The 20,630-nt window shown below is 44.7% G+C and overlaps 1 protein-coding gene across 10 annotated transcripts in view; it reads right to left on the reverse strand.

The window, feature by feature from the left end:
* Window positions 1–20,630, reverse strand: part of SHANK2 (SH3 and multiple ankyrin repeat domains 2) — a 709,321-nt gene that overhangs the window by 577,897 nt on the left and 110,794 nt on the right. For all 10 annotated transcript variants that reach the window (XM_072639430.1, XM_072639427.1, XM_072639424.1 and 7 more), the window contains 2 exons: window positions 17,267–17,434; window positions 11,616–11,732 (listed from right to left, as the gene is read on the reverse strand). In XM_072639430.1, the coding sequence (XP_072495531.1) occupies window positions 11,616–11,732; window positions 17,267–17,434 (285 nt within the window). The remainder of the gene's footprint in view (window positions 1–11,615; window positions 11,733–17,266; window positions 17,435–20,630) is intronic.

The raw sequence follows: 20,630 nt of genomic DNA on the forward strand, positions 1-20,630 counted from the left end.
TTGAAACACAATTTTTTTCTGTGACCTCGCTTCTTTAAAGAGAGAATTCAGGGAAAACCACAGGAGGTGAATATGAATTTTTCAAAGACGTCCCCCCCTCCATGATGCACATGTAGAAACTTGGGCCCTAGTCAAGCAAAAATGCCATGGGAGGGAGAGCATTGGAAATAGTTAGGAGAGCTGGGGCTGGATTCATACAGATGCTTTCTGTGGGTCGCCAAGGGAAGGAATGGTGAAACTCTCTGATCTCACCCCAACCTATAATTACCCCACGTCTCCCTCTGCCTTACATCCCTAAGCCCTGTTTTTCATTGACACCAGGGCCTTCAGTCTCTCAGACCCTCACTACTCTCCCAGGCCATTTCCCCTGCACTGGCTATACTTGCCTCCTTTCCCCATCCTGACTTGCTGGTGAACCATTCAGCTCTGCACTGTCATCTTCTCGGCAGTGCCTCTTGCCTCTTTGTTCTATCACTGATATTTCCCTGACAAGTTTATACACATGCTCTTCAACAAAGATGGAGAAAATCTTGCCATTGTGCTGAGTGGGTCCACTTTAAATTTAGGTTACCCAACTTCCACTGGGCCCTCACTGCTGCAAGACAATCCTTTCACTCCTCCCCAGTAAACTCATTCTCCCACTCACTGAAGCAGCTCTTCTAAACCCTTTCATCCTTCCTCCAATCTCCTATGGGTCCTCCTCTCCACTCTCTCAGCTGAGATCCCTGCCTCATATTTTACTAAAACACACACACACACACACACACACACACACACACACACACACACACACACACACACACACACACACACACAAACTGAGACCAATCACCAAAAGCCTCCTATTCTCCCTTTCTCTTCACTTCTTATCATTCAGGTGTGTTCTGCACCCCTCTCCTCCTTCACCTGTATCTCACTTGTAGAGGTGGCCTTCCTCCTGACCAAGGCTCACCCCTCTGCTTAATCAAGTGGGACTGGCTTTGACACTTCCTAGCTGTGACATCCTGGGCTACGTGCTTAATCTCTTCCTCCACCATCAGCCAATCAACAAGCATTTACTAAGTATCTACAATGCTTTCAGAATTGTGTTGAGCTCTGAGGATAAAAATCCTGCAGAAGCACAGCTGCTTAGACCCCAAAGGAACTTAGAGTGAGACAGCTGGTACCCAAAGAAGACTAGATATAGAATGTCCACCCAACCAAATACCAGGTTGGGCGATTCTGGGAGGCCAGGCCCTGCAGCAGCAGCTCAGGGGGAATCAGGAAATGTTTCGTGGGGAAGGAAAACCATAACTCAGCTCCAGCTGGAAGAAAGTCAGGGTTCTGGAAAATGGGCATAAAAATAAAACTTATCTCATGGCATTGTTCTGAGAGTCACATCAACCCAGGGTATGAAATGCTTTGCATAAAACCCTGTACAAATGTACATAATTACTATTAGGGTGTTATTGTCATTATCACCGTCCTGGCCCTCATTACTGCTTGCCTGGACCATTGGCAGAGTATGGTAGTGAGTCTCCTACACCCTGGGCCTCTCCACAGATGCCAAAATGAGCAACTCAGGCTTGATCATGTCACTCCATTGCTCAAAAGCTTTCACTGGCTCCCATCTCCTCAAAGACAAAAGACCAACTTCTCTGTCCAGCTTCGAGAGAGCTGTTGTTTTTATCTTTGGGTCTCCAGTATATCTCTGGGCCTGGCACACAGTATGCGCTTAAGAAGTGCTATTGAAAGCAGTTTTCAGAGGAAGAAATTAAAGATATCTATAATCATATGAAAAAATGCTCTAAATCACTTTTGATTAGGGAGATGCAAATCAAAACAACTCTTTGGTACCACATCACACCTATCAGATTGGCAAACATGACAAAACAGGAAGACGATAAACATTGGAGAAAATGTGGGAGAGCTGGAACACTAATTCATTGTGGGTGGAGCTGTAAGATAATCCAACTATTATGGAGAGCTTTTTGGAACTATGCCCAAAGGGTTACAAAAATGTGCATAGCCTTTGACCCAGCAATATCGCTTCTAGGACTGTATCCTCAAGAGATCATAAAAATAGCAAAGGGTCCCATATGTACAAAAATATTTATAGCAGTTCTCTGTGGTGGTCAAGAACTAGAAATCAAGGGGATGCCCATCAATTAATGAACAAATTGTGGTATATGAATGTAATGGAATACTATTGTGCTATAAGAAATGATGAACAGGAAGACTTCAGAGAGGCTGATGCTGAGTGAAAGTGTAGAACCAGGAGAACTTTGTATACAGCGACAACCACAGTGTGCGAGGAATTTTTCTGGTGGACTTAGCCCTTCACAGCAACGCAAGGACCTAAAAAATTCCCAGTGGTCTCTTGAGGCAAAATGCCATCCACATCCAGAGAAAGAGCTATGGAATTGGATTGCAGAATGAAGCAGATTATTTTCTCTTGTGTTTTGTCTTTCTCATGGTTTCTTCCATTCATTTTAATTCTTCCATGCAACATGACTAAAGTGAAAATGTATTTAGTAAGTATGTATGTGTAGAACCCACATAAGATGACATGCTGTCTCTAGGAAGGAGGAGAGAGGGAGGGGGAGAAAATCTAAGATTTATGAAAGTGATTATAAAAAACTGAAAACAAATAAATAAATAGAAAAAGAAATGCTGTTGAAATGGAGTTGAAATGAATTGGGGGTAGATAGCAGTTATTTGGCCTTGGGGTGTCCCTAAGCTTACCTCCTGGCTGCATTCATAAGGGACAGTCAATTCCTTCACTTATTTTAGAGCAAACATAGCTCTTTGTCTCCAGGGTTGATAGTCTTATTGGTGGTGCTTGGTTTTACGTTTTTGTTTTTTCTTTCTGGAGTAAGACAACTGTGAAACTCTAACTGGACAGGACCCTGGGCTGGGCCTGCATGGCCAAATCTCTTCCTTAGATAAGCTCCTTTCCTTCTGGTTTGCTCATCCCCACCTGTGTTTTTGGAAACTTGAGACCCTAATTGGTGCTTCCTGTATGTAGATTAAATGGTACTCCCTCCTCCCCCCAGTATCCTTAGCAACCTTTCTTCACTAAGGCTGAGAGATGAAGACAAACACAGATTTATTAATCGATTTGTTTTACTGACTACAGGTCTCCTCGACTGTGCATTTCTGATCACATCTTTTGGGTTCAGCTTTCCCTTTTGCTTTACTGTGAATTTAGCTAATTAGGGATTTGAAAGGAAGCAGCAAATTGGCTGCCTACCTGTGCATAGCTATACCTCTGGCAGCTCAAGATCGGCCACAGATTTATTTTAGGGCCCTGAATGAAGGGAGCTTTAAATATCCAAAGCTATCAGGCTGAGGGAGTTTGTCAGAAAAAATAAAAGAAGAAACCCAAGTTTGGGAGTAGAGGAAATCAAAGGAAAACATTATGGATGTCTCATGTCCGCATCAAGCAGATTCTTTGAACAGTGACAGAGAAGTTGCTCAGGGGGTGTGTGGTGGGACCCTGACACTCTCAGCAGAGACCAAGAATCAGCCAAATGGGAGGCACATGCCAATGCCTCATCACCTTGTGATTAGATGCCACCTGCAGGGGAAGCCTTGGTCCATGGTTCAGTTGAGGGGAGGGGTTAGAATGGGCTCTTGCAGCATTTCACCCCCAAAGTTCCTATGGTCCTGTAAAACACAACCTGGTCATTTTACTTGCTAATTGAGAAGCTCTGGAGCATAGGGCTAGACAGCAGCCTGAAATGGAAAGATGTGGGAGCTTCAAGGTCTGCCTCTGACAATACATTAGCAGTGTGAACATGGAGAAGTCAGGTTACCTCTTTGGTAAGAGGCAATGCTCCAGGACCAAAATCAGGGCAATATGATGTGGACTCACATCCAGCCTTGGCTGCCCTCCTCTGCACCCTTTCCTCAAACTCATCGGTGTCTACAAGAATTAGTCATGATGCTCCAAATGAGGCATGACCAGGGTCAAGGATTCAGGGGCTCTCACCCCCTTTTTCCTGTGAGTTGTGCTTTTCCTGATGTTGCTCTGTTCATTGATCACATCACCCTGCTGATCCACATTCTGCTTGTTCGTGGTCTGTCAGCTTCCTCCTCCTGCCCTATCCTTTTCAGGCAGCATCTGCCCAGCCATCCATCTCTAGCCTTTACTTATGAAGCTGAATTGAACCCAAGTATGATATTTTAGATTTATGCCTATGGCATTTTAACATACTGGATTCAGTCACCATCCTTTTGGATCCTGTCTGTCATCCAGAGCATCATCTATTCTACCCAGCTTTGTTTCATCTAACAGTTGGACGAATTTGGCATCTATGGCCTTTTCTAAAACAGTGACAGAAATGTTGATGACACTGATCCCTGGGGAACTCCACTGGAGACATCTTGCCAAAATGACATTGAGCTATTTGTGTCCACACTAGAATCCATCCACCAGTCCTTCCCCTGACTCTGACCCTCCAGTGACTTGGTAGATAGATGGTGGCATGAGGTGCTGTTGGATGGCAAACTCGAGATGAGTTGTGGTGCACATGGACAGGTTGGTCCTTGGCTATCTCCCTGAGATGAAACTTGAAGTCAGGAGCCTGGTAGGGACTGCCAAAGATTCTGTTATTTGTCTCAAGTCTTTAAGAACTCTGGACCCTCTCCAGGCCATGGTGAGGTATTGGAAGAGAGAGGGGAGCTGTGGAGGACAAATCCTACAAAGTACTATCAGGTGGGATGGCTGAGCCACTGACAGTGATATTGGAGAGATCCTCAAACCACAAGACAGGAGGCAGGTAGATTCAGTCCCCATTTTCAAAAAATGTAATGAGAATAAAGTCTGAAAATAGTAGGTCCATGATCTTGACTTGGATTCCTGGGGTTCTAGACCTGATCATTGAAAGTCTTGGTGGTGACCAGTCATAAAGGAAGCAATGACTACCATGAGCCACCATGGTTTCATCAAGGACAACAGGTCAGATCCCTCACCTTGTTTCCTTATTTGATGACTGGAAGAGAAGATGAATGTTGGGCACTAAGTTTACTTAGATTTTGATGAGCCATTTCATAGGATTCTTGTGGAGAAAGCAACAGTAAGCTATGGATTAGAGCAGAATGGCCTCAGCTGGATCCAGACCTGGTCAGATAGCCAGACTCCAAGAGCAGTTGTCAATGGCTCAATGCCCACATGACACAAGTTCTCCAAAGAAGGACCCCAGGGATTTGCATTTGCCTCGGGATGTTTCATCTTTTTGTTTTCATTAATGACTTCCATGAGGATATGGATGACAGGTTTATCAACTCTATAGAAGACACAAAACTGTGACAACACACTCTATGGCAGTCAGAGTCCAAAAAGATCTTGGCAAATGAGAGCACTGGGCTAAATTAACCAGAGGAAATTCAATAGGGATAAATGCCTTGCCTTGGGACCAAAAAAATCAACTTCACTAAGTATAAGATGGAGGACAATAACAGTTATTTCGACAAAGAGCTAAGGGTCTTGGTGCACCTCAAATTCAAAGTGAGTCATGTATGAACTGATGCTGAGTTTGACAGCACTTTGAATTTGGGAAGTAAGAAAGAGAGGAGAACCAAGAGAACTTTGTACACAGCAACAACCACAGTGTGCAAGGAATTTTTCTGGTAGACTTAGTATTTCATTGAAATGCAAGGACTTAAAAAATTTCCAATGGACTTGAGGCAAAATGCCTTCTACATCCAGAGAAAGAACTATGGAATTTGATGGTGGATAGAAATAGATCATTTTCTTTTGTATTCTGTTCTGTTTTGTTTTGCTTATGGTTTCTCCCATTCATTTTAATTCTTCTATGCAACATACATTTAATAGGAATGTACATGTAGAACCTATATAAGATTGTATCCCATCTCAGAAAGGGAGTGGGGAAGGAGGGGAGAATGTCGGGGAGGGAGTGGGAGAAAAATCTAAGATATATGGAAGTGATTTTAAACAAATAAAATAATTCAATTAAAAACAAAGTGAGACAGTAGTTCGATGTAGTAGAAAAAGCGCCAATGTAAACACAGGTCACATAAATAAAGAGGGATCATGGCTTCCAGCAACAGGGAGGTGCTAGGTGTACTTTGTTCTTGGCAGACGTCATTTGGAGTGCTGCCTTCAGGTCTGAACAGCATGGTTTATGAAGGCCAGGAATGGCTAATGATTGTCCAGAAGAGGGCAATCAGGATAAGGAGGAGTCCTGGAGACTATGTCATATATGGATCAATCAAGCAGAACTTATTAAGCACCTACTATGTGACAGGCATTGTGTCGAGAGAAAAACAGTTCCTGTCTGCTGACAGGGAGCTCACGTTCTAGCTGGAGAGATTGCATGAAAGTACAAATATAGACAGTGGATCAACTGATGGTATTGGGCATGTTTAACCTGATGAAGGAGAAAACTTGTGGTAAGAATGGAAAAGTGACAATAGTTGTCTTTAAGTACGTGAAGGGATAAGACTTATTTGGTCCTAGAGGACAGAACCAGGAAGGGATTGTCGAATTACATGTTAGGAAAGACTTCCTAAACATGTGAGCTACTCCAAAGTGGAGTGAAGTACAGATGACATGCTCTTATAGAGAGAGTTCTACTGGTGACTCCTGTACTCCTCTGTTTCTCACTTCCCAAATCCAAAGTACTGTCAAAGCCTGTTGATTTCACCTGTGCAGCAACCCTTGTTGATTTCACCTCTGCAACACCTCTTGTCAATGTCACCTCTGCAACACCTCTTGTCAATGTCACCTCTGCAACACCTCTTGTCAATGTCACCTCAGCAACACCTCTTGTCAATGTCACCTCTGCAACACCTCTTGTCAATGTCACCTCAGCAGCATCTCTTGTCAGTGTCACCTCTGCAGCATCTCTTGAACATATCCCCTTTTCTCCTCTGATGCTGCACTCACCAAGGTACAGATACTTATCACCACACACTTGGACTATTGCAATAGCTGCTGGAGGAGGCAGTCTGGTTGCCTCAAGTCTCTTCCCCATTCTAGTGCATCCTCCAAAGATTCAGTCACTAGAGTGATTTTCCTTAAGCACAAGCTCAATCATGTCTTCCCCACCCTCCCCCATTGCCCTACTTAACAAACTTCCAAGGCTTCCTATGGCCTCCAGGAGCAAATAGAAAATCCCTTGTTTGGCTTTTAAAGCCCTTCCAACCTGACCAATCTTCTTAAATTTTACCACCTTCTATGATGATAGCAACTAGGTGGTTAAAGTGGATAAAGTGCTGGGCCTGGAGTCAAGAAGTCTTTTACCTCCCTTAGTTCAAATCCAGCCTCAGACACTAACAAGCTGTGTGTCTCTGGGCAAATAGCTTAATCCTGTTTGTTTTGGTTTCCTCATCTTTAAAATGGACTGAAGAAGGAAATGGCAAAAACCACTCTTGTATCTTTGCCAAAAAAACCCTAATTGGAGTCACAAAGAGTTGGATAGACTGAAACAACTGAAGAGCAAAAAGCCTGGTGACCATGGCCTCCTTATTGTTCTTTAGTTGACAAAACCAAGCCTGAGAGATACAGTGATTTGCCCAAAACCACACAGCTGCTACTAAGTACCTGGCACAATACTAAACATTGGAGATTCAAAGAAAGGCAAAAAGGCAGCCCCTACCCTCAAGGAGTTTCCCATCTAAAGAGAGGGACAAGATGCAAAATATGTACAAATCAGCTATAGACAGGGTACATTGGAAATAACTAATTTTTCCAATTAATTAATTAAATTAATATTCAATAACAATTAAATAATTAATAATTCACAGATAGTCAGTGAAAATCCCTGGAGTTTAGGGATGGATTCTTTTGTATGAGAAACAGCTAGGAGGCCAGTGCCAGTGGATTAGAGAGTATGCGGTAGAGAATCTAAGAAGACTGGAAAGGTGTAGGGGGGGAGGGGAGTTGGTTATGAAAGAATTTAAATGCCAAGTAAAGGTTTTTGTAGTTGATTATGAAGGTGACAAGGAGCCACTGGAAGTTACTGAGCTGCCTCCTCCAACTTGCCCAAGAAGACAAGGTTTTGGGGAGGCTGTTATGTTACAGTAAATCACCAATTCATTGACTGTGACTTAGGAAGGACTTTAAAAGGCCTTTACCCTGTTTACAAAGGAGGAAACTGAGGCCCCAAGAGGAAAAGGGGCTTGTACAGGGCTACACAAGTAGGAATTAGCCAGGACTTCAAATCCCCACTTTTCTTACCATGTCCTCCTGGTTCTAGGTATTGTTAACATAGTGTTCTAGAGTAGAAATAGGCCACCTCAGAGTGAGCATGACCAACCCCTGTTTAGAAGTGGCTTATCACATGAGACAGAAAGGTCTGCCATCCCATCTCCTTTATATCCATCAACATTTTTGCTACTAGCATCGCTAATAATCACGAACTTTCATTGGCATGACAATTAACAATTTGGGGAAGGGTTTTCTCACAATAACAGGTGGTGGCAGGGATTGCAGCCATTAGCATCCCATTTTCCAGATGAGGAAACTGAGAACCAGGGAGAAGTGACTTGACTAGGGTCACACAGCTTAAAAGTGGTACTAGAACCTAGGATGTCCTAAACAGAACATCAGCTGCTTGAAAGTAGGAATTGTTTCACTTGTCTTTGTATCCCAAGTCTGGTATAGTGCTTGGCACAAAATAGATATCTAATAAGTTGCCCTCTCTCTGTTCTGCTCAAGTAAATCCTTAGATCTATGACCTCATCAACCTAGGCATTCATGATCCATGTTCCAGCCCTTTCTGAGTAACTATCTCAATCCAAGTCCTCCCTTTGGCTTTACCTATGGAATCCACCTAATATTGTGGTGAAGGCTTCCTCCTATTTGAGGAACAGAATGATTCCTTTGCCTTTTGATTCTAAAATAGTTTCTGGAGACCCAGCTCATTGTGAAGCCAGTAAATATGAGGAAGTTTGGGGAGGGATCTGGGTAGTCTGTTCATAGTGACTCAACAAGAGGATTCTCTTGTCAGTGACCATCGCTTCCCACCTGGACTCTTATGATAGCCTTCTAACTGTTCTCCCAAGTTCAATTCCTCCTCCACAGATCCATCCAAGTGATTTTCCTAAAGCCCAGGTCTGACCACTTTATATCATCCCCTTCCATATAGCTCTAGGATTCACCTACCTGGTCCTCCTTGCTCCTCCTCACAAGCAGTTCAATGACCACCTTCATGACTTTTCACTGACTGTCTCCCATGGCAGGACTGCTCTCCTTCTTGACCTCCACATCCTGGCTTCCTGGAAGTCTCAGCACAAACACTACCTTCTACAGGAAGCTCTTCCTTGTTCCCCACTACTAACTCTTTCCCTCAGGGATTCACCTTCTTCATACACTGTGTATTGGATGGGGAAGGGAATGTCCATCAAATATTCTAGAAGACTTTCAGTGAATCCTGATGAATCTAGCCTTTCCCCAGTCTCAGGTCATAGGGAAAGCCAACGAGTCCAAGACGAGAAACATCACTTGTCCTAGGATCTGTCTATTGAGTCAAAAGGCTGAGACCATGTAGAGTAAGGAACTGAGAATTCTTCAAATACATTCCCAAACATGACATTTAACAATCGTTCCTTTCTGAGTAAAATGAAATGGAAACACTGTAAAATCTCCCTCTCCCTAACCTTGGTTCTTTCAAGTGCTTAAAACACAAACTATCCCCAGAATCCCCAATTTTTTTTTATGGTGCATAATATATACACACTCTACCAAGGGAGATTAAGAATCTGCTTTGACTTGTTCCCCCCCTCCTAGAACTAAGGTAGTAATTAAGAGGCAGATGATTGAACAGATGTTTCCCTTGTTACAACCACGCCTTGTGATTTGTGTTTCTCTCCAGCAATGAGGCCCCATTACTGTATGCTCAAAAGCAATTTAACAACTCAAACAGCTGGCCTCTTGTCTCATAACAGCTTTGAAGAGAAGGCACATTCAGTCCAAGGAGGGTCCAGTCACTCTCCACTCCTCACGTCCCAGGTAATATGCTGTTACCTCCTTGAAGCTTTCTTAGATTGTTCCCCACCTAGCTTGAAGTGATCTCTGCCCTTCAGTGCTGAACCCAAAGGTCCATTGGTGGCTCCTTTCTTGGGGCACAGGTCACATGCTTCACCTTCCCTATCAGATTTCAAACTCTCTGAGGGCAACGTTGTCTCTTTCATCTGTATCTTGCTAATAGTTTCCATTTCTGTCCTTCTGGAAGGACTCCACAGAGGGGGTCGCCCAAAAAATGGTGGCAAATACAAGCCTTGGCCTCTTGTCTAGGAAAGCACCTTTGGTCACTTAAGATTACTGAGATCATCAAAGTAGCCTCATCCCTGTTCCCATGTGGCAAGAAACACCACTGAAATCCCACCCCACCACCAAGACAGGAGCCCTGGCATACACTGACCATATTGTCTTTACCCTGCCCCCCTTGGGGAAGGACAACTTAGAGATGTGTTGCCCACATTGGTCAATCACATCTGACCAGCGAGCTACTCAGTCAGTCCACAGCATTCCTTAAGTGCTTACTCTGTACCAAGCATTGCACTGAGCATACAAAGAAAGGCAAATTTCTCCTGTCCCCAAGGAGCTCCCATTCTAATGGAGGAGATCATGTGCAAACAACTGGACAGACTGTCACCAGAGGAAGTGGGATGTGATCTCAGAGGGAAGGGACTTAGAATGTTAGTTTCACCTGCTACTTGGACTGGAAAGTCCCCAAGGGCCTCCTCACTTCATTAGCCTCATGTGCCCAGCACAGGGGCTAGATGAATATTTGTTGACTGACACATTCATAAAGAATATTCAACCTAAAAGGAAGGAAACTTAGTATATGAGAAAGGGTACTGGGTTTGGAGTCCAAGGATCTGGGTTTAAATCCAAGACTATCTCCCACAATTTGGGGAATCCTCGGAAAAGCTCAAACTTTCTCAGCCTCAATTTCTCCCTCTGTAAGATGAGAGGACCAGATTCCATGGGCTCCAGGTAGATCTTCCAGTGACCTATGCAATGGTCTGGTCAGAGCTGTGGCATTCCCACAGATCTTCCTCAGTCCTGGTATAGATTTTGACCCATCTGTGTGTTTTCATCTGGTGTGACTCTCACCCTGAACTCATGCACATCTTCTCCAGAAGGTCTACCCCACATGCTTCTCTGAGCCACTGGACACTGGGCACCACAAGAGGTGCATGGGCGGTCACCTGGTGTCCACTGTCTCACCTTCTCTTTCTGTCTGCTTTCACTCTGATGATACCCTTCATTTTGACTCTCCTGCTCAGTATTGTGGACACCGTGCTGTGGCCTGTTCACACACCTGTCACCTCTCCATCATCCTCTGAGTGACCTTCAAACTTCAGTCTCCAGAGACAGCACTATGTGCACACCTGATAATCTAGATTTCATCGTTACAAGGAGCTCCACGGAGGAAACTCCTACTCCCAGTGCAGGTTGGCATGTTCTGGGGTACTAAGAAGTTAACAGGGTCACACAACTTTTATGTATCAGGAACTTGAACCCAGACCATGATCTATCCATTGGGCCACACTACTGATATTAAACACCTAGATTTCTATTACAAGAAAAAGCTAATATGTATGCTGAATGAAAACCTGCCCACCATCTCTCCCCACCACTCCCTCTCTTAGCCCCTTACCTGATTATAAAGGGCACAGATGTGTAGGGCAGTGTTCCCAGAGGCATTCTGGGCTCCCATGTCAGCTCCGTAGAACAACAAGTGCTCGAGGTGGTGGACATGCCCATAGCGACAGGCCTGCAGGAGACAGAGGTCAGACACTTAGGAGGCAATAACCCCTCAGACCTAGCCCCTTGTCCCACACGCTTTCCATGGCCATAAAACATGGGCCCTCCAAACACTGGAGCTAGGCCAGAAATAGGTCCCCTGACTTCAGAAATTGCAGGAAAGACTGATGGCCAGACTGGCTATCAGATCTCTCGGGCCTCCCTCCCTTCAATGTAGTGGCCAGAACCAGTTGCCAGTTTGGAGATAGGCCCCTGCCTGTACCCTCTGCCCATCAGAGAGTCAGTCTCGTCACCAACTATGACCCTAGGTTAGGGTTAGAATCAGACAGCATTTAGGGTTAGGATAGAATTGGAGTGCATAGCTTATGCTTTCCAGCCACAACAACTCATGAAAGCCAGAGAACAAGGCACTGTGATCTATACTGCTCACACCCACAAAATGAAATATCTTCTGAAGCATTTATCATGCACCTTGTTCTATAGCATCCCCTCAGGGATGAACTAGTCAAAGGACAGACACTGCAGAAGTATATTCAGTCTCTATGTGAGGGCCAAGCTCCAATAATGAAATTTAATCCCAAGCCTTGGTGGCCAGGGAGATGTCCATCGCTGGAAGTCTCCAAGCTGAGTCCAGATTATGAACTGTTGAGGGTTTGTTAGCTTGGTTCCAGTTCAGATCCAGTTTGGATCAGATAGTCTCTAAGACTGTATGAAGGGAACCCAAGGGCCTTGGCCCAGGCTTCTGAGGCTGGAGTGGCAGGACGCACGTTAAGTGTGCATTGGACAGTTTCTTTGGAGCCCAACAGGAGACACTGCCCCAAAGGCATCCCTGATGAACTGGGACGTCTCAGCCCTGCCCAGGTTCCACAGGAGCCTCTCCCCTGCAGCATTATCTCCCCATCTAAAGGGGAGGGGGAAGCCCACAGCTGTAACATGCCAAAGGTTTCTGGTAAGAGTCCTTTCTTCTACCATGATGGGGCAAGAGCTTCAGATCTTCCTAGACCTTGGATAGGAGGAGAGGAGAGGGTGCTGAGGAAGGCAAGAAACACAGGGCTACTGAGATAGAGCAGAAAGGGGCCACTAGATGGCAGCAGAGCAGCCTGCTGGGCCTTTCCAAGGGACATTCAGATTCAAGACAAAGATGACAGAATGTCAGAGATGGAGGCGACGCAGAGACGGATTCAGACGTTAGAGTGGGAAGGGTCCTCGGAGACTGTCCAGCCCAATCCCCCATTGAGACCCAGGGAAGGGTCACAGAGAAGCATCAAAGGTCAGATTTTTCACTTAAGGAAACTGAGGCAGGCAGGGCTTAAAGAACTGCCCAGGGTCATTCAACTAGTAAGCCTCTCAGGCAGGATTTTAACTGAGGCCTTTCTGACTCTCAGTCCAGGAATTTGGACTCACCCAAGGTCATCCTGGTAGTCAGGGGGAAGCACTGGGCTCAGAACCTGGGTCTTACCTTGAAGCCTTCTCCATCTTGCCTTCATTGGACCAACCACCCTCCCCAAGCCATCGGGGCACAAAAGCAGCGAGACCAAAGTAGCAAAGAGAAAAGGCATCTAGCCTTACTGTGAGTCACCTTGGCCACCGTTCCCTTGCGTCCCCAGGGCTCCCTGGTCTGTCCCACACCCAATTACTGACAGGGATCCTTCATTTCTACTGCCCAGGTTTGGTGCCCGCAAAGGGGCAAGGCAGGTGGAGGCACCCCTGAAGTAAAGCCACAGATGAAAGGAAACATGCCTGGTCTTAAGGTGACGAGGGAGGCTCTGGAATGTGCTGGTGGCGCCCTCTAAACATCCCAACCTTGAGGTGATTCCCCAGTGGCCATAACCTTGTTATGGGCATCCATCCTCAGCACAAGGTCACAAGGAGATGAGGGAGCCGGCTGAAGAAAGGATCAGAAGGCTTTTGGGTGAGAGTCCGATCAAAGGCCATTCTTGGGCCCCCAAGGATAAGGAGACAGGCACCAGAATTAGCACACTGGGTGGGACACAAGTCCTCAAGGAGGCACAGGAGAGAAAACTGAGCACTTTAGCACTGGGCCATCTTTCAAGGAGGAGGGGAGTGAGGGGCAGGGTCTAAAAGACAGGGGGGCCAAGGCTCAGACACATTCTATACACACACACACACACACACACACACACACACACGCACGCACGCACGCACATATATACACGTCCACACCTCCACGCTCATCATCAACTCACATCATATCCATGCAATCATAAACTGTGACCAGAAAGCCTTTGGGCTGTGCAGGGCATGGTGATGGGACCTGCTGAGCTGCCAGCTGTCAGCTGCCAGCTCAGCAAGGCTCCTGCACTGGGGCTCTATCAGTCTATCTGGGACGTCTGGACATTGGATATCAACAGTAAGCACCACCCAGTCACTCCTGCCAAGAGCCCAGGGTTGGGATGGGGACAAAGAGTCTTAAGCGTGTTCTCTCTCTCCAAATTTTGGGGCAATCTAGACACTGCCAGCCCCTCCTATAGAAAAAGGAAGCCATAAGGTCCCAGACATAGAGTTCTCGGGAGGCCACCAGGTGGTGCCAGAATGCACAGAGCTCAATTCAAACATGGCATCTAGTCATAACTTGGCCTCTGTAAAATGGGGTCATAACAGCATCGGTTTTGCAGCATCCAAAGGCCAGCAGGGGCCGCTCTCCACCTTTGGAAGCCGGATTTCTCAGAATTCCCAAAGCTTGTGGCTGAAGGGCTGTTAGTGACCCACCAGCCCAGTCCAGCCCTGGGCTCAAGAAGCCCTGTGACGTCATTCCTGAAAGGAAGCTCTGCCAAGAACTTCCCAGGAAGGCATGGTGGTCATGACACTGAACTGAATCCTGACACTCGAGGCTCCACGTTGTTTCCTCTGGAGCCAAGAACAAGAGGTCCAACTTGTCTGCCATGATCTGACAACCCTCCAGTGCCATTTTCCAGGGGCAGCATTCTCCTTTCCTGTTACGAATTCTATAACAGAGCCTCAAGGTTCTTCCCCACCCTGACTGCCTGAAGGACGCTGGCCATCATCCTCCCATCCTCCTTAAACGTGGCATCTGCCTCACACTGGACACACACTCCCCATGCAGTGGATGCATCCAGAGCAGAGGACAGTGAGGGTACCAAGGGGCTTCTGCCTTCCTAGGCCTTCCAGATGCGCTGACTCTCCAGCCCACGTTTGCGTTAGTTTGTGCTTCTGGCTCCCACTGAGCTTGCTGTCCACTTACTGCTGCAGGCAGGTGTCTCAGGATCCCAGACCAAGAGTTGGATGGGACTGGGGCTCCATGCTCCTCATTTTAGAGAGGAGAAAATAACTGAGGTCTGAGGATTGCAAGTAACGTGCAAACAAAGTTCAGGAGGAGAGTTTAGACCCCAGTCACTACCTGGCTTGGCCACAGAAAGCCCTATATTCAAATCCTGCCTCAGACACTGACCAGCCATGTGACCCTGGGCAAGTCCCTCCCAGCTCTGAATGTAGGCCTACCATCCAATATCACAGACAAAACAAACAGAACTGAGGACATCAATCCTGCTGCTCCCCTTGGTTGTGTTCTTGGGGATGGCGGCTCCCAACCTAAGGCCAAGGGCTCATCTCGTGAATGAATTCAGTGGAGAATTTCTTAAAACATCTCTTAGACAAGGGGTGGCTGGAAGGATAGGCACAAAATATATATGAATCCAGCCCAAAAGGAAGACGGAAAAGAAGAGAAAAATAACCCCACCCCTGTCCACACACAAGGATCCTTGGTATCTATGGAGAGAGCAGAGGCGCTTTCCAGAACCAGGCCTCAAAGGAGGGGCCAGATGCATGCCAGGGGCCTACAAAGAGGGACACTGCTGCACTCCCAGGGACAGGTCAAGGTCAGAAGGCCAGCTCAGCAGAGACTTTCCAACTAATACATACCAGGGCCCTGAATGAGGACAGTCAGAGATGAGGCTGCAGGGAAAATCCTATTATAATAACCTCCATAGGGCATTCAGATTCCATTAAGGAGAAGAAATCTAGTTAGCTCGCTGGGTCCTGGAAATCACTTTGAAAGCAGAAGGGGCCTGGGATGGAGCCCAGCTGAAGCCTGATTTCTAGGGGGGAAATGAGCAAGTAAAAACGGAAACTTCAAATTCCAGCAAAAATGGAGAAGAAAGGGGTTCATCCACGCCTTCTTCTCCCCATTTCCCTGGAGCTCCAGGAACAGCCTGTCCTTTGGGAGGGATGGCAGGGATACAGTGGGGGAAGGGAATAGTGATCTGCAAAGAATTGTGGGCAAATCTCAAGAAAACTGCTGCTGGGAGATTAACTCAAGACAATAATGGCAACAGTCATAACAAGAGCACACAGTAAGGGTTTAATATATGCACACTATGAGCGATAATGGCTGGCATTTATAGAGAACTTTTAGGTTTACAAAGTACTGGATACTCACAAAATCCCTGGGAAGTGGAGGCTAGTGTCCTTCTCATTCGACACCAGGCTGAGAGACTAAATGACTTGCCCAAGGTCATCCACCTACTTCGTGACTGAGAGGCCAAGGCCAACCCTAACCACTCTGCCTTCTGCCCTCAGCTTTCAGCAGGTCTCTTCATCCTCTGCCCTGGGGATAGTGGGGACAATATACAGAGGGCCAGACTGGGTTTCAGCTCAGCCACTTATTGGTTGTGTGACCTTAGACCAGTCCCTTTCCCTCTGAGCCCCAGTGTTCAAATTCAATGCCCTTTAAGGCACTTTACAACAGAGGTATCAAACATCTGGCCCATGGGCTGCCTGTGACCTGCCACACTTCCAAGGGATTTCAAATGTAATTGGGAAACATACATTAAAATAAATATATATAACATTATATCTAACACTAAGTCAATACACAGTCTGAAAGGATCCCTATACATTCTCATTTGTATTTGAGATTCAGACCTTGGCTCTAAATTATGCCCTCTGACCTCCACCAGTCAGGCACTTTCCTTCTGCATCGCTAGGGCCTGGAGACTTCATTGCACACAGCTACACTGAGGATCTGAGAATATGATCAGATGATACTCATTTTCATAATTCCTATTTCTCTAGAGCTGAAACAGTTTTTTAAAAAAGCTTTCCACTTAAGGAGCCTGTGAAATAACAAGTCTACCATTTACAGATGAAGCAACTGAGGTCCAAAAAGGTTTGATTGACTTTCCTGTGGTCACTCGGGTATTCACTGGTGATGTGGGGAGAGAAAGGAGCTCAACAAAAGAATATTATGGCGGGTCAGTAGGGAGGACACAAGAATCAATTTTTGTTTCATGTGATTTTTGGAATGTCTTTTATAGATTCTTAGTATCAAAGCTGTTTCAGCTGAAAGGAACCTAATGTTCCAATTGTCTATTTTACAGATATGGAAATGGAGGCAAAGAGAGAGCAGGCCTAGTGTCACACAGCTCCTACAGTGGGATTTGAACTCAGGTCTCCTGGATTTTGAGAGATGCCCTATCCACTCTACCACACTGCCTTGGTAAACAGCCTCTCAATGTACGGGAAACTTTTTCTCTACAAGGATGTCAGGGGGAAGCCTGAGCCCACCTGGTGAATTTCACACCAGCCATTTTCATCTTTGCAGCCGACCGTGGCATGCTCATGGAGGAGCAGTTCACAGCAGTAAGGGTCCCCTCCGACGACCGCTGTGTGGTATAGGGGTGTAAGGCCATAGCTGTCCTTGTAGTCTGGAGAGGCTCCGAGCTCCAGGAGAGTCTGTAAAGAAACCACAGACCATGGACATTACCCTCTGCCCCATATGTTGCATGTCCAGGAAAGACACAGAGATTGGACTGGGAGGTTTACTGTCTGCCACGCTATTAGGGTCATACTGACCCTAAGAATCCACTGGGAAAAACAAACAAAAAAACTGGAACCTGATCAATCAGAAACCAAAGAGAGGAGGTCAGATGAAAGAAATGTCAGTCAAGCAGCATGTACCATTTGGCTCCATCCCTTGAGATGGTTGTGTCCTTCTTAATCAAGTCCCCAAGGCTAAAGGTCAGCCTGTTGAGGGGGAAGAACAGTTTAAGGACATATTCTAACATATTCATTCGCTGAATAAACATTATGAAGTACCTACTATATGCAACACACTGTCCTAGGAGGTCGGTGGACAAGGCACAATAAAAATTCATGTGATGACCCTGGTCACTTTGGAGCAGCTGTCATATCTTGGAGGGTTACTGGCAGGGGAATGACCTCTTGAGGATGGTTACAAGGAAATGAGTTGACTTAAAACAATATTTAAATGAGTACTCTAAAACAAAAAAATCCCTGTTAGAGTAGGTGCCAAACAAAGGCCAGTGTGAGAAGATAAATAACGAAATCCCAATCCCTGGCATCCTGCCTCTGATCCTCCAATGGCAAGAATGCTGCTACTTTTCCCCACAGGCAGATCCAGCAACAGCCTTCAATAAGTTAGATCAGCTTTCACCAGTAGCTTTATTTTTTAATTTTTTTAACATTTTTATCTAAAGTTTCGAGTTCCAGATTCTATCCTCCCTCCCTCCTCATGGAGATGGTAAACAATCAGTTATAGGTTATATGTTTGCAATTATGTAGAACATTTCCATATTAGTCATTTTGCTCAAGACTCAAAAGAAAAAAAATGAAAGAAAGGAGAAAATGGCATGAGAAAATGGTCTGTATTCAATCAATATTAGTTCTTTCCCTGAAGGCAGATAGTAAGACTTCTGGCTCATCCTCACTACAGAAAAGGCTGGCTGATTGTTTTAGATACACATTACTAATAACGCTAACGTAAGTTCCATTTATTCCTATGCTCTCTAAGTGTTTTTAATAGGAATGAGTGCAATATTTTGTCAAAGGCTTTTTATGCATCTATTGAGATAATCATATGATTTCTGTTGGTTTTGTTATTGATATGGTCAATTATGCTGATAGTTTTCCTAATATTGAACCAGTCCTACATCCCTGCTATAAATCTCACCTGGTCATAATGTATGATCCTTGTGGTATAGTACTGTCATCTCTTGGTTGATATTTTATTTAAATTTTTTCCATTAATATTCACTAGGGAAATGGGCTTAATTTTCTTTCTCTGTTTTGGTTCTTCCTAGTTTAGTTATCACCACCATATTTCTGTCATAAAAGGCATTTGGTAGGACTCCTCTTATTTTTCTAAACAGTTTATATAGGATTGGGATTAATTGTTCTTTAAATATTTGGTAGAATTTGCTTGTGAATCTATTTGGTCCTAAGGACTTTCTCTTAGAAAAAGAAATTGAATAAGCCATCAGTGAACTTCCAAATTCCTAGGACTGAGTTACTTATTTTATTTCTTCTTCTGTTAACCTGGGTAATTTATATTTTTGTAGATATTCACTCATTTCATTTAGATTGTCGTTTATTGGCAAAGAATTGGACAAAACAGCTCCTAACAACTGTCAATTTCCTCTTCATTGGTAATGAATTCATCCCTTTCATTTTTGATCCCAGTTATTTGGTTTTCTTCTTTCCTTTTTTTAGGCAAATTAACCAATAGCATATCTATTTTATTTTTTTTTTTAATTAAAGGAGCTTCTAGTTTTATTTATTATTTCAACGGTTTTCTTATTTTCAGTTTCATTAATCTTTCCTTTGATTTTCAGGATTTTCAATTTGGTGTTTAAATGGACTTTTTAATTTGTTCTTTTCTTATTTTTCTTTAAGCTGCATATCCAATTCATTAATCTGCTTCTTCTCTATTTATTGACATAAGCAAGTAGAGATATAAATTTTATCCTAAGTACCACTCTCATTTCATACCATATATTTTGGTAGGTTGTTTCCTTGTTGTCCTTTTCTTTAATGAAACTATTGATTACATCTATGATTTGTTCTTTGACATACTTCTATTTTAGGATTAGACCAGTCAGTTTCCAACTATTTTTTAATCTATTTCCATTATCCATACACTAAATGTAATTTTTATTGAACTCTGATCTGAAAAGATGCATTTACTATTTTTGCTTTTCTGCATTTGGTTGCGAGGTTTTTAAGTCCTAATACATGGTCAATTTTTGTGTAGATACCATGTGCTGCTGAGAAAAAGATGTATTCCTTTCTATTTCATTCACTTTTCTCCAGAGATCTATCATATCTAATATTTCCAGAATTTTACTGACCTCCTTAGCTTTTTTGCTGTTAATTTTTTGGTTAGATTTATCTAGTTCTGAGAGGAGAAAGTTGAGGTCCCCTACTAGTATAATTTTATTCTCTATTTTCTTCTATAACTCATTCAACTTCTTCTTCAGAAATTTAAATGCTATACCATTTGGTGCACATATGTTTAATATTGATATGACTTCAGTGTCTATGGAATCTTCCAGCAAGATAGATCTATTTTTCTTTTGCTTTGTCTGGGATCATGACTGCTACCCTTGCTTTCTTTGCTTCAGATGAAGCATAATAGATTCTGCTCCAGTTCCTTACCTTTACCCTGCGTGACTTGGTATTTTTATTTGAGAGTTGGTCTCTGGTCTTACACTGTCCCAGGCTTTCTGTGCTGGTGGTTAGGGTCTTACTGCTGACTTTCACTGGCTTTAGGGCTCAGCTGCTTGCTTTCTCTGGAGAGCAGATTTCCCTTCTGACTTGAACTGGTGGGTGGGAGCTCCCTGTTGGCCTCCCCTGGGGTTGGGGGTAACCTGCTGACCTGCTTCAGGGATGGGGCCTGGCTACTGGATTACTATGGTGGCTGGCCCTGGAGGAGGGATTTTGTTGCTGTTCTGCCCCAGAGATGCAGCCCTATGGTTGGATTGCTATGGAAACAGGGTCTCTCTGCTGGTAGGCCCCAGAGGGAGGGTCTCACTGTTGGCCAGCCATGGAGTCAAGGCCTCACTGGTGGCTAGTGCTGGGGGTGCGGTTGCTGGGGCAGGGGTCTTTGCTGCACTGCACAGACTGCTCACCT

The sequence above is a fragment of the Notamacropus eugenii genome, chromosome 2 (assembly GCF_028372415.1).
Source record: "Notamacropus eugenii isolate mMacEug1 chromosome 2, mMacEug1.pri_v2, whole genome shotgun sequence".
Classification (NCBI taxonomy): domain Eukaryota; kingdom Metazoa; phylum Chordata; class Mammalia; order Diprotodontia; family Macropodidae; genus Notamacropus; species Notamacropus eugenii.